This window comes from Neolamprologus brichardi, chromosome 10 (genome assembly GCF_056152115.1).
Source record: "Neolamprologus brichardi isolate AB-2024 chromosome 10, ASM5615211v1, whole genome shotgun sequence".
NCBI classification, from domain to species: Eukaryota; Metazoa; Chordata; class Actinopteri; order Cichliformes; family Cichlidae; genus Neolamprologus; species Neolamprologus brichardi.
The window spans coordinates 29,563,693-29,578,178 of record NC_142113.1 but is presented as its reverse complement, the minus strand read 5'-3'; the positions used below and the strand labels follow the sequence as shown (position 1 = coordinate 29,578,178).

General features: G+C 40.3%; 1 protein-coding gene across 3 annotated transcripts in view; it reads left to right on the top strand.

Annotated features, from left to right (window-relative positions):
• The first annotated feature begins 7,142 nt into the window (after positions 1–7,142).
• Positions 7,143–14,486, top strand: part of clip2 (CAP-GLY domain containing linker protein 2) — a 53,483-nt gene continuing 46,139 nt past the window's right edge. For 2 of the 3 annotated variants that reach the window (XM_087847510.1, XM_087847509.1), the window contains exons 1-2: positions 7,143–7,678; positions 10,354–10,573. In XM_087847510.1, the coding sequence (XP_087703636.1) occupies positions 10,459–10,573 (115 nt within the window). In that variant the 5' untranslated portion in view covers positions 7,143–7,678; positions 10,354–10,458. The remainder of the gene's footprint in view (positions 7,679–10,353; positions 10,574–14,486) is intronic. The other variant, XM_087847511.1, reaches the window with a different exon arrangement.

Below are 14,486 nucleotides of genomic sequence, written 5' to 3'. Positions count from 1 at the left end.
TTACTCATTTCAGGTATTACCAGCAAAATAGTTGCATGTTTAATCATCTGGGAATTTACCCAGATTTATTTATTTATTTAGTCAGAGATCTCGACACCCCCCCCCCCCCCCCCCCCCCACCCCAACGTTCAGCACAAAGTTATGCTGATGCTGCCATAATATATTACTTCTGGGTGAGGCTGACACCAGACTTGGCCGGCTTCTGCCTATCATCATTTATCAAATGTTTTCAGGCTTGCCAGTCTGAAGGCTGTTAATTCACAGAGGCAGAAAATTACAAAGGCAAATGATACCTACCATGGTTACCATGGAGGTGGATCTACTGCTGATAGACGAGAGGGATGGTCCTTCCTTGTTGGTCAGTGCCGTGTAAGTTGTTGACACCACGCACCATAAGAGTGTGCATGAGCAGTCATTACAGTCAGCTGGTTTGTCGAAGTTGAGCCCTCAGTTTCTAATCCTTCCAGTCGGCCCTCACATGGCAGCGGCATCATAATGGGATTAGAGTATAATCCAGTCACTTCCCCTCCAAAGCAGGCTGAGGGGGCAACGTCCACACACTCAGAAACACTGAGCCATTATTACAAAGCACAGAAAGGCATTATCTGGGCACACTGCATATTAATGTGGCAGCTTAGGTCAGCCTGTGACCCTTTGTTATACTCTTGTGACTCTGACTGGTGCATACTTTCTGTGAATTAATGAAAAGAGCCAAAGAATATGAAACTGTTCCTATCACAACTTTATAAATCACTGTGTAACAGTATGCAAATGTATGCACAATATGATAGGCCCGCTTTTATTTATTCGGTCTTTAAGAAATAAAATATTCTGCCACTACTGTGCATTTCTGCTCACTTTTATCTACCTGCTACACTCGACAGCACCTACTTAATGAAAAACACTTCTGACTGTCTGGATGATTTAAAATCCTGAATGGATTTCCTTCAACTAAATCATAGCACAGCTGAGGTAACTGTATTTGGCCCCCCTCTACCTCTCTCAATGTCTTAAAAAAATGCACTTGGTTAGTGTATTTCTTTCAGCTTAATAACATTTTTAATAAATGTTCTTACTCCTCATCTATTTGCTGTCATGCTGATGCCTTTTCTATGTTTGGCGGATATCATGATTTGCATTTTTCATAGTCCTTTGCGGTCTATTCTATTAATATTATTATGTAGATGGCTTGTATACCTCACTGTGCTATATAAACATAATGAATTGACACCACTAATCTGGGAAATGCTTAAGCTTTGACTCGACTATATGAGCAATAGTATGCGGACAGCTACACATCATACCCATAAGTAGCTGCTGAACACGTCATTTGAACTCTCAGTGTTAATCTTCTGTTATAATAACCTAAACAACTCTGGGAAGGTATTTTAGAGCCCGGCTATGGGGATTTGCTCCCATTCTCCTCAGGCACATTAGTGAGCCCATTGATGCTGTAATAAGGCTCACAGTTTATCCAAGAAATGTCAGATGGGGTTGAGAGAGTCAGGTCTCAGTGGTTTGAAGTGCTGAAGAACAAATCAAGTCTCGCATCTCAGCAGCACAAGTTTCAGCAGTAAAATTAAGGAAGCCCTTTAGAGCATTATCGCAGTATCTTTGACTCGCAGGTTGTTGAAGGGCTTCCCATGATGCAATGAACAATTTCTCTCTTATCTTTTCCCTCAGCCCCCAAACCTGTGGCAGCAGATAGCTAACCCTCTCTGAGTTTGCTTCTGCTAGAGGTTTCTTCCTGTTTGAAGTGAGTTCTTCCTTCCCACAGTTGCCAAGTGCTTGCTCACAGTGTTATGGAGTCTTTTCCTCGTATTGAAAAGCAGTTGCTGAGGCCGCTGTTGTTGTGAGCTGGTGCTGTGGAAGAAATTGAATGAATTTAATTGTTTTTAAAAGGTTTTTGTCTCTTATACTGTCTCTGCCTACGATCATATTTCCATCCATCGATCCATCCATGTAAGCCAAGTCAAGTACCTGATAGTGTGTAAGTTCAGATTTAGGTTAAAAATCTTTGAAAGATGCTTAGTTCAGTTACCTAACATAGGCTGCTATGCCACATGTAGCTTCAGATACATTTTTAAATACACTTTTGCCCCTTTTTTCTAATTGCTTACACCAAGTGGCGCACCAAGTGGGGCGATCGTGGTTCAAGCGTTGGCAGTTCGTCTTGTAACTGGAAGGTTGCCGGTCCGAGTCTCGGTTGTTGTGTCCTTGGGCAAGACACTTCACCTACCGCCTACTGGTGATGGCCAGAGGGGCCGATGGCGCGATATGGCAGCCTCGCTTCTGTCAGTCTGCCCCAGGGCAGCTGTGGCTACAACTGTAGCTGCCTCCATCAGTGTGTGAGTGTGAATGAATAGTGGAATTGTACAGTGCTTTGAGGGCCCCGAAAAGCGCTATATAAATGCAATCCATTATTATTATTAAGTGCACTCTGTGACATTTTACGTAATTATAACAACAAACATCATCTCTTTTAATGTTCATTTGGTGTGTATACTGATAAAAAGTCTGCATACTAGTATACAAACTTCCTGTTAACTCCAGAAGAGGGCGCCAAACCTCAGGTTAAACTTGCCATGCTTAATATACTAACTTAACCAAAGAGAGTGGTTAAGATCAAATAAAAAAAAAAATCTAAATTTATTTATAAGCACATTTAAAAACAACACGGGTTGAGCCAAAGTGCTGTACATAGTAGAGATCAAATAGTAAACATACATAGTAATTACTATAAAAGACTAGTCATAATTGAAAGCTAGAGAGTACAAATGAAGGGCTTTTTTTCAGGAAGAAAAGCAGAAAATTCCATCAAAGTTATTTTGAAAAGATATTTTCAAAGTAATACATTTCCTTTTCCTGTATATGAAGGCAGCTACATTTTAACATTTTAATTGATTAAAACACTTAAGAGGGAATTTCTGAAGCGGAAAACTCTGTTGATGTTGTCTGTGGAAGATGTTACAACTATGACATAGATGAGTAGATGGTGATAACCAACCAATCAGATTCTCAGTTTTAGTTTAGTTTTTAAACATTTCACCAAGTTTTAAACTGATTATTGCAAAGCACTGCAAGCAGCAGTTATTGTAATTTGTGTGGGAAGAAAATCATGGCGGCCAGTATCTGCTGGTGGCATCTGCCAATGTTTGCTTTATTTCGTGGGATTTCATTTCCCAGTGCTGCTGATGTCGGTTGTTCTAACTGTGGACTCAGTAATATTGCTATGACATGCAACTTGTTTTGGCATCAGTGAAATGTGTGATACTGGCATTGATGAGAAAGTTAACCCTCACCTCAAAGGCTGATCATTGTCTAGTGATTTTGGGAGTTATCTGACACGTCTCATGTCCAGCAGGTGAGTAATAAGTGCATAGGTGCACAACACAACAACAAGTGAAAACAGGAGAAGACAAAACAGGAAACAAAACTGACACAGGACAAAAAAGAAATAACCTTTCAAAGTAAAACAGGAACTAACCAAGGAAACAAAAGGCTTAAACAGAGGGAGGGTACCTAGAAAACAGAAAGTAAAAGTTAAACCTTAAATTAAAAGAATAGACTCAGAATAACCACAAGTACAAGTAGGATGTAGAATAAGATGGATCTATACAGACAAAACAAAATAAACACAGAAATGTAAACTTTACAAACAGGACAAATAACTGAACTTAAACAGAAAATGTTGGTATATTAACTCTGAATTCAAAGTATTAAACAAGTGTCAAAACCAGCAATGTGAAATAACTTAACCTAATTAATAATTGCCCACTTTTAATGCAATACCCTACCAGTGGTTGCCAAAGTGTGGTCTCCCACAGGTGGGGTACTGAATACAAGTCACAAAATTTGAGTTTTTAAGGAACACGTTTATTTATTTATTTATTTATTTATTTATGAGGCCCAAACAGTTTCCTTATTCTGAAACATTAATTCACAATGACAGTAATTGAGCACCACCTCAGGCTAAAGTACCTCCTGTGTTCCATATATTTTAATGGGAAGGTAGTTTAAGGGTTCACACAGCAGTGGAGTCTCCTGTGTAAACATCCATCTCTACCGGTTATCCTTTTCAGGGTTGCAGGAGGCTGGAGCCTATCCCAGCTGTCTTAGGGTCAGAGACCAGGTGCACCCTGGACAGGTCACCAGTCTGTCACACACAAATACAGACAACCATTCGCACTCACATTCAGGCCTATGGGCAATTTGAAGTTTCCAATTAACCTATCCCCACTAACTGCATGTCTTTGGACTCTAGGAGGAAGCAGGAGTACCCGGAGTGAACCCACGCAAACACAGGGAGAACATGCAAACTCCACAGAAAGACCCCGCCTGATGGTGGAATTGAACTCAGGACCGTCTTGCTGTGAGGCAGCAGTGCTAACACCATGCTACTGTGTAAACAATTAGAAGAAAAACAACAGTGCACAGTATCACTAATTTCTCACTGAACTTCCAGGATCTCCTGTAGAGCAAAAGGTTTGTTGTGGTGCCCTCAAGTGGTCACTAGAAGAAAATGCAGCAGACTTTCATTCAAATATATAGGTAGAGGCCTATTTCAGCAGCTACAGGACAAGAGGCAACCCTGTTTGTAACTGATTAACAGCGTTACAGGACCAACACAGAAAGAAAAACAACTACTAACACCTATGGGTAATTTAGAAATCACTGATTAACTAAACCCCACCAACTGCATGTCTTTGCACCATGGGAGGAAGCCAGAGTACCCACGGTTAATCTACACAGATATGCACAGAAAGGCCAGATGGTGGATTCAAACCCAAGACCATCTTGCTGTGACCATCTTGTTGCGCTGACCACCAAGTACATATTAAGCAACCCTCTTTCATTAAGCAAACCAATATATCCTTATAAAGAATTATGAATACAGGGTATTGAAAGCCACTCAGCTAAAACAGTTAAACATAAATGGTTCATGATCATAAATTTAAATTGACCAGCAATTGTAATTGTGCTGTAAAACACTTTTTTGTTCATGTTTTGTGTCCTGTTGGGCTGTTTTTTCAACACTTTTAAAAGCAATCTTATAAAGCTAACAGGAGTGGCACCTGGTGTGGTCTTCTGCTGCTGTAGCCCATCTGATGCGCTGCATACTTTGATTGTAACAACTGATTATTTGAGTTACTATTGCCTATCAGCTTTGAGTCTGGTTATTGGCTGATTAGATATTTGGTTAAACGGTTGAAAAGTTTTGACTTAAATTCTTTTGTAAATCTTCCTTGTCATGGCTAACAGGCATGTGGGACTCAGGAGACCAGTTCCGTTTTTTTATTTACAGTGAAAGAATACATTTATACAAAGACACAAGGCAAAGGGGGAATACTGCTCTAGGGGGTCCAGGGATGTAGGGAATCCACACATCCAGTATTTAAAGGTAATTCTCCCTCAACTCACAGTCAGGCTTACCACACCAGGGAAGATAATCCAGTGATCTGTGCAGAGGAACCACACAGTCACAATCCAGAAACATCAGGGGCACAGCAAAACACAGGATTTTAACTAACTAAGCAGTTCAGCGATCCAACAAAAAAGAGTTTATTTAAAAGTTTTCTAGATGGGATCTAAACGCATCAGGAAGTTTTCAAAAGTCCGTTCTGATAGCACCATTTATGTGTTTTTAACCTCATTATTTTTTCCAGATATTTGATTTCTTCTACAGCTTTTACACTGGTGGTGCAGATGTAAATGTTTGAGTGAGTGTCATTACAAGAGTAAAGTTTTTATCATCAAAATAGCTTAACTAAAAGCACTCATTATGTAGAATAGCTCTTTTTTTTTTTAACTGTATTGTGTTACTGGGTTATAATTAGGGTCATTAATGTGTAAATCAATTTATTTTTGCACTGGATAAACCAGTAAAGTTTTCAGTTGCTTATATGGTAAATGGTAAATGGCCTGTATTTGTATAGCGCTTTACTAGTCCCTGAGGACCCCAAAGCGCTTTACACATTGAGTCATTCACCCATTCACACACACATTCACACACTGGTAATGGCAAGCTACATTGTAGCCACAGCTGCCCTGGGGCGCACTGACAGAGGCGCCCCAGGGCGCCCCCTATATGCCGAGGGGGAGCTTTAGCAGTAATAATACAATACAAATAAAAGGAAAAAGAAAAAACAATTGAAACAACTGGAAAAGGTAAACCCAGTCTCAAAAGGGACACAAAATGTAAAAAAAATAAAATAAAATAAAAATAAATATGAATGGATAAAAAAAAAGATAAATAAAAAAATAACCAAAAGTCAGAGCCTCTTATCTTTTTTTTGAATCTACACCCCAGTTTATTTATGAAAAAGGGACTACATAATACCTGAGCGGATTAGATCAGTGTGCAATCCAACTTTAGAGGTCTCTTTGGCGGACAGCTGTCAAACGAGGCAGTCCAAAAACAAGCTGACCAATCACAGCCTGTTTGGAAAAGTCATTTCACTCCTCAGACCAATCAGGGCGTTCTAAATCCAACCGGAAAACCACGCGCGATCCATGTAAAGATTTTTTTTTGTCTCCGCCCACAATTTCCAAAAATAATAAATTAATAAAAGTGTGTCCTAAGGTTATCCTGACCCTATTATTCTTCCATACACTTTATGTGTTTCAAACGTCTCACGTATACATGCGTGGGCTGTTTACACACCGAGCCGGCCGGTGTTTGGGCTCAGTGACTCAAAACTTACATTAGAGTTTCTATTATTTATGTTTATCAGTGTTGGTTGATTAATTTCAGTTCGCTTTGTGTGAGTTTGGGTATGGATTTGTTGCGATATAAATCGCTTTGCGGTTCGGCATACTAAAAAATGTTTATTTTATAGTTTAATTTGAGTAGAAAAGTGATTTTTACCAAAATGCTATGCGATGGATTCACCTTGTGAAAGTCGCTTGAACGCATGAAGCAGCTTCAGAAATTAGTATTTTTAGCGCGAAAAAATGTTGTTTTCTGTGTATTATTCATGCCGAATCAAAGAAGTTGCACCGACGACAGGAAACAACCCTGACTCATGCTTTGTGAGTCACCTTTTCAGACTGATAAGGACCGGCCAGCTTAAATCTTCATTATTGTAAGCGGAGTACGTCACGGGGCTGAGCCAGACTGTGGTCTACACTCATCTTTCCCCCAGGAGGCTCTCCTTCCCAGCCCCTTTGTTCAGTCTAGCCGGTGGGTTGAGTCAGTCAGAAGAAGGCTGTGCTAACCCAACATATCCAAATCACTGTGGGAACACCGACAAGAGAAAGAAGAGGCCGAAAAATACATCCACCGGATGACGTTTTTAGTTAGAGGCACAGCAGAAAGAAAACGGAAAAAGTTGGTTTTGAGTGTTGCTGATGCTGCGTTTAATGCCGGGAACCGTCTGGACCTGCGTGCAAGCGCTCGGCTCATTTAAGTCCGTTATCTTCGCTCCAGTATAGCCGCCTGAGCTAACACGCTGTTAGAGATGAACCGGCAGGCTACATGCTAACCCATCACCGGTATATTGCTGACAGTGTGCAGTTGTTGCCACCATCCATCCAGTGATCCACGCTGACTCTCCCTTTCAGTTTCTGCTCAGCATCCATATTTGCATCCCAGGGAGTGGCAGCCACTAATCCCCTCTTTTTCCACCCGTGGCTAGGAAATCAAAGTTGGACACCCCCTGAATTTTCTCACAGGATGGTGAGTATTTTCCTGCATTTTTATGCGCTTTTGTGCCATTTTGTGCTTTTATTTCCTCCCTGGGAGGGGACTCGGGGTATGAAGTGAAGGACAGTCTAGACCACGTTGCCGCAGTAGCTACAACAATGGATCAAACCGGCGTTGTGTTAGATTTTGTTGAGGTGCGCATTATCAGCACATTGCTGCCCTCCTGTTTGCACTGAAATCAAGGTGTGGATTGGGAAATTAATCTGTGCTTTAATGTGGAAGAGCTGAGGAAAAATCACAGACAGAGGCCTTTATTTGTGTCTCCACTCAGATCAAAACCATCATCCCCGGCTGGTTTGCTCTGATTGATCCAAAAATGAATATCCTCTCCATTTTTTTTATTATCTGGATGAGTGTAAATAAAATGGAGAATGATTAGGCAACGCCTGGAATGTGCTCCCCGTCCCTCCTAATAACCAGTGTCTAGTTTAAAAGCCTCAACCAGATGTGTGTTGTTTATTGTAGGCTATAACGGCATTATATCTTCTTAATGGGCTCTGGGCCATGATTTGTAGGCCATGTTCTACTTGGGCAAAGGCCTGCATTGGTTTTCACTCTTATTATGACTCTGCTGAAACTGCTAAGTTGATCATGGATGGTTGTATGAAGCAGTGGGGCGTAGATGACAGTAATTTACCGTGACACATGTAAATGTGTGTGGATTGCTATGCAGGTGCCAAATAGTTCAACAGATCGACAAAAACACGATGCTTGTGGAAGTTCTCTCAGTGCTGCTTCAGTGTTTGGCTCATGATTAATCATGTCTTGCTCAGTGGCACCCCAGCAGTAGTGTAGCATGAGTAATAACAGTGGAACACATGCATTTCAGTCTCTTTCAGTGTTTTTTCTGCTGTTGTTAATCAAAGAAGAATCCCACATTGCCAAATTGGAAAAATAAAGCATTGTGCTCTGGTTAGAGTCGGAGAAGCAGGTCTACCCTTCTTAAAATGCGCAAAAATACACGTGCTGACTCACCAGCTAAACAAACTCTTAAAAAGTTGCTCAAAATATATTTTAAAGAAGCTTTTTTTTAATTGGAAGTGTAACTTCTAACATCTTTACTATTGCAGTTCAGGTTTCTTTGAGTGCAATGCCTATATGACATAATAAGGCTGACACAGTACCAGATTTTATTTACATAATTTTATATCAATATCTTTGTCATATCTCCAAAAATGAACTCAAATGATTATTAAACTTAATATTTGTCTTTTTATTTGGCCAATGAATTGCACCCATAATATATGCATAAGGAGGTGGAGAAAGTCTAAGTAATTATAAAGGCATGCAAAAAGAATGACGACACAGTACTAATAAGCTTTGGAAACACTATATGGACAGAGTTATTAGGCCACACCTCTTCATCTTTGAATTCAGGTGTTTTCAGTCACAGCTGTGTAAAATAAAGTACCGTTTCACCATTTCTGGAAAAAATGGGTCAATCCAGAGAGGTATGATGTGTCAGTGGTGCGGTCCAGCTGTACAGCGTGCAGTTCCTTACCATCATTTGTACTCAGAGATGCAATTAAGATCTTATTCTAAAAATTTCTGACCTAAATACTTAAGGAATGGTTCGTTGCACTCTGAGTGAAGTGAATAATTTTATTAGAGAGTAACGTCATATGTCGCAGTCATATTTTTTTGAATTGACATAAATAATCCACATTTACAGATGTACACTTTTGAAGTGATACAGCACAGTTTTATGATTTATAGCAAATTATTTTGTGGGCCTTTTATAAAATTATAATATTATATATTTTTTATAAAGGAAAATGTCCTGATAAACAAAAACACCCACAAGGCCTAAAATCTGCCATCAGCTGACATCAGTGTGTCAACCTGAGAGCTGCTGTCTCCGGGCGTGTATTAATAAACGCTATCCATTTATTATTTATAACTCCTACCAGTTCTTTAGATTCTTAAAAGTCATCAACTCCCAGTGTGACTTCTGAGGAGGAAGGAAGACCACATATATAGATGGAAGCTGCATAAAAGAAAATCACATTTAGGCACTAAGGCTTTTGGTAAGTTGGACAAGCTGTTAGGTTAGATTTTCACCCTGTGTGAGCTGGGATTGGCTCCAGCCTCCCGGGGCTGTAAGTTGGATGAGCAGTTAAGAGAAATGATAGATGGATTGTTAGGTTATGGCTTTGTGTGGGCACAAGTAGTCCAAACCCAGAAGTGATCTTTGCTTTTCAGATTGTTCGATTTTCAGTGGATTGTAGGGACACAAAAAGAAGAAGAAGATGCAAAAAAGGAAATTTCTGATCTCTTTCCATCCCTGTGTTTCTGCACTGAGCCAGTGTTTTGCATGCAGTGTGTTGGAGAGCAGTACAACAATAACACCCACTATGACCTCAGAAATAAAGGTCAAGTAGAATTATGACCGCTTGGCCAAAAACGACAAAAATCAGTGTGCGCAAAACTTAATTGTTGGTATAAAGCAGCTTCCCTGTGCTGTGTGAGGGCATTAAATTGCAGAGGTGTTCCTGATAAACTTGTTGTCAAACCAGTTTCTATTTGTTCTGCTTCAACAATCTGGTCCATTCACTCAGGGTTGGACGTCTGATGTCACACTGTGTTTGTTTAGCTGTCGTGCTGTCAGCCGTTCCTGTATTTATCCCATATATTTGTCATCCCCACAGCTAAAACATGGAGAGTGACAGCCACCACTCTCACATCTAGTGCCTGATCCAAAAGCCTTCATCGCCCAGGGAGGAGGAACTCTCAGGTCTCCCTGCTAACGTAGAATGAACATGCTCAAGTCCAGTGGACTGAAAATCCCTGGGCGCGGGGCCAAGCATTCCAGCCCAGTGGGAAGGACCTCGGTGGGTGGAACGTCCAGCCCCGTTGCCCCTAAAGACAGTAAGTCACTTCCTTCTCCTGACCCCGTGGAAGATAAAAGGAGCGTCTTTTCCCCCAGTTATTTCTTTTCATCGCCGGAAGTGGCTCAGACCATTTATTTGTGTTGCTGACTCAGAAACGCACAGCTGCATTAGATTACATCCTCATGGTTCTTTATGATAGAAAAAAACATGGAAGGAGGATTGGTTTGTGTCTCCCACTTCTCTAAAACATCTTCCAAAGTGTTCCAGGGCAAATCTTGTGTAGCCTTCAGCAGTTTGGAAAGTGATTTGTATTTATCTAGCAATGAATGTTTAATTTAGGCCTAGGTGATCATGGGGAAAAAAAGCGTGACCTGCATGGCAGCCACGTAGAGACCAAAGGAGAGCCGACAGCTCGCCAGCCAACACCTCAGTCACACACTGCCAAAAACACACGGGGTGAGAAACCCTCAGTAATCCAGAGAGAAAGTAATCAGCTGTCCTTATTGATCCTTCCACAGATCCACCTGTCAAAACCTTTTGCAACTTTTACCTCTGCTGGGCATCTTGCTGACCAAAGGCTTCCCCGTCAGCTTGGCTCAAACTGAAGTAAACGTCAGTAAACTTGAGCTTTTACGGAGGGCCAAAAACACTGCAGTGTAAAGTAAAGAGGTTATATTGATCTGTAACACAAAAAAAACACAAGTTGTAGCAAAAATAATGACAAAAAGTAACCATGTTATCCCAAAGACCTCGTTTTTATAAGATAGCCAAGATACCCATGGATTGATGTGTTCTCGAAACCATATTTAGTCTGGCTAAAAGATTTGAATTGCACTCTTCTGCTCTGAGTGCTGTAACGCTTCATTTCGTTATTACTCACTTATTCATTTCTTTCTCTTGTATACATGTATTAAAGATTAGCTAGTAACTGTTAGTGTTTTTCAGCTTAATGTTTTGATTTGACCTCCCACAGGTTTACAGCTGGTTGAGTCACTCTTATTAACCTGTCTCCAGGCGGCTAGCTCCAGTGCTGAGCAGAACTATTTAGCCAAAAAAGTGGAGTATTTGGAGGCTACATAGTCAGATTTCCAATCAGGAGATGGTTGAGACCAAAAATGGAGCAAAAAAATGGTGTAAATATTGGATTTGCACCAAAAAACGTAACCAAAAATCAATGATAGTATATTACTCAGTCTGCAGAATGTTTACATTATCATGTTTGTTCAATGCTTAACATGGTAACATGTGTTGTGTATTTACGGCTGGCTGAGTTGGCAACAAACAGCCAAAAAGAAAGGCGCTAACACAAAAGGATAACTTTAAAAGCACACTTTTGCTTTAAAACACCGAGGTCTTACTTTAAATGTAAAAGAGAAGGGACCAAAACACAGCAGCTCTTAAGAGCATGATGCTCCACATGCAGGCAATATTAGGATACAATAATGCAGCTTTATAATACTGAAGATATAAAGCTGTTAGCTGCACTAACAGCTATTGTTTATGAGTCAAATGCATGATAATTGTCATTCTTGTGTACAATAAAGTTCAGTTCCTGTCCAAAAAAAGTATGAAAAATGTGCTTGTGAGCCACACTGTTACATTGTTGACGTTTTTCTACTTAAATATGACTCGTTTTCTATAGTTTACATCGACTGCAAATCTGCAATGACCACACAGTTGACGATTCATCTCCTTACGGAAAAAAAAGGACTACTAACCTGTACGAACGCTCAGAATTACAACCCTTGTTTGCTCAAAGTAATCACAGCTGTTTGCGCTCTAAAATGCAAACCACACTGTTTATCTGCCCACCTTCAGCTCACACGACTGTCACGTCTCACCAGCTTTGCACGCAGGTTTGTTCAGTTTCTGCTGAATTACAGCTCCACACCCAGCGGTGAACAGGGCAAAAGAATTCGCCGACCCGATGGTGGGGAGGCCTTTTATGATCAGTGTGTCACAGTTCATGCTGAAAGGAGCAAAAGTTGGTCCGACACTTTTAACTCTACGTGATAACCATTAGTTACAGCTAACAGTGTGGTTAAATGCCATTATTAGTAGCTTATTACCAAATAATGAGTTAATAGGAGTAAGTTAATTCATCTGTTATGTCACTGTTAATTTTCCTAAGCTTCCTTTTGTTTCTTTAGGCAATAAGTGCATATTAAACTGCTATTAAATACATGTCCTTAACAGAGTATCAAAGTAAGCTTTAGTAAAGGCATAACAATGATATAATAGTAAGTTAAACATTGACATCGTCTTATTAAATTCAGTGTATCATGTTAACAAGCATGAGGGCTTGTGTGTGTGTTGCAGGGACATTACTGTAAATTATCACTGTGGGGTTTTATACAAGTCATTTTCCTGGTTTTACTACAAGTTGCTATTTTATACCATACTCTGTGCCTCCCAGCATATCATAATAATCACTAAACATTAAGAGCTCTAAGATTCCTGTGACAGCTGAATATATCCGGCTCTAATGAAGCTGAAGCGTTACGAATGCCAATCCAGAGCTGTTGATGCCTGTAAGTCTGTGAGAAATCTAAACAACAGAAGCATTTCGGGAGAAAATAAACAAGTCTTTCATTTATCTGCTCGACGTTATGTTTAACCCGGGGCGGTTCTTTTTTGTTCATCTCCGTGATTTTTGCCTATAATTATCTCGAACGTGTTCATTAGCAGCTCAGAAAGCGATCTCTAAGCGTTGCGAGCGGGACTGAAGCCTGTTGCCCAGGGCTCGTCAGCTGTTACCGTAGGTCGCTGCGACTTCGAAATTCCTGCCTGCGGTTTTAAACTGTTTGGTTCTGCCATATGCGAAGTCGTTAGCTTGCTCGCATCCTGTTTATGCACAAAATACACAAGCGTGATGGATGTGGCAGTGATTTATTTTCCCACTGCTGTAACTTCAACCATGTAAACTTTAGTGTGTGAATGCTGCGCTGACAGCTAACACGTTTCTAACAGTCTGACTTCTGATATTAGTGCTGATTGGATTTTGGTGATCTGTAATAAATGTAATTAGATTAATGAGAAAGAAATTCATTTGTGATAAGTGGTAGTATTTTTAGACACACCTTTGATAAGATGGCCTAAGTCTTACTTGTGCCACATGGTCACTGTTCGTGTCTCCCTGTCGTGCTCCTGCGGTTTTATGTTGGACTTATTATAAAATTTAGGATTTGTCCATTATTTTTCTCATCATTATATTTTTGAATTCTGGTTCTTGTTTGATTTCAGCGTCATTCTACTGGTGTTTTATTGTGTGATTTATGGGCTCCTGTGAAATTAGTGACCCCCAGGTTCTGTTATTATTTCAACCTACCACCCACCCCCTCGTGTTTCTGTCTCTTCCTTCCTCTGTTATCATTTTTAGTATACATCTTCTGGTCATTTCCTGTTTTACTTTGATGGTTGGTTTTCTTGTGGGTCTTGTCGTCACCTATCCTGATTCTCTTGTCCCTGTTCTGTCCCTAATCCTCAGTTCATCCCCCACATGTCATATCTTTGTTTCAGTCCTTCATTTTCTTTGCCTCCTTCTGCTTCTTTGGAGATGTGTAGATTTTTGCCTTTCACTGGTTTTCCTCTTTTTGTGCTCTTTTTTGGATTTATTTAAATAAAACAAAAAAAAAAAAAAACATAGATTTTTTAAGAGCAAGACTAACCTTTCATGCTTAAGGTTATCCAATGTTTTTAAATATGATTGCACTGGTCCTGGACTAGCATCCATATTGAAAGTGATGCATGTCTTAATGCATCTTTAGCCATGACGTTGTGTGTTGCAGCACCAACACCCTGTTTACGTCTGCGATATCAGCGGTTTTATGAAATAACTGTACTCAACACCTCGGGAATGACAGCTGTCTGGTTTTAGGTAGGCGGGTACACCCTGTGCAGGTCACCAGACTATCACAGGACCAGTCAGAGTCAAAACTAGTCAAAATACA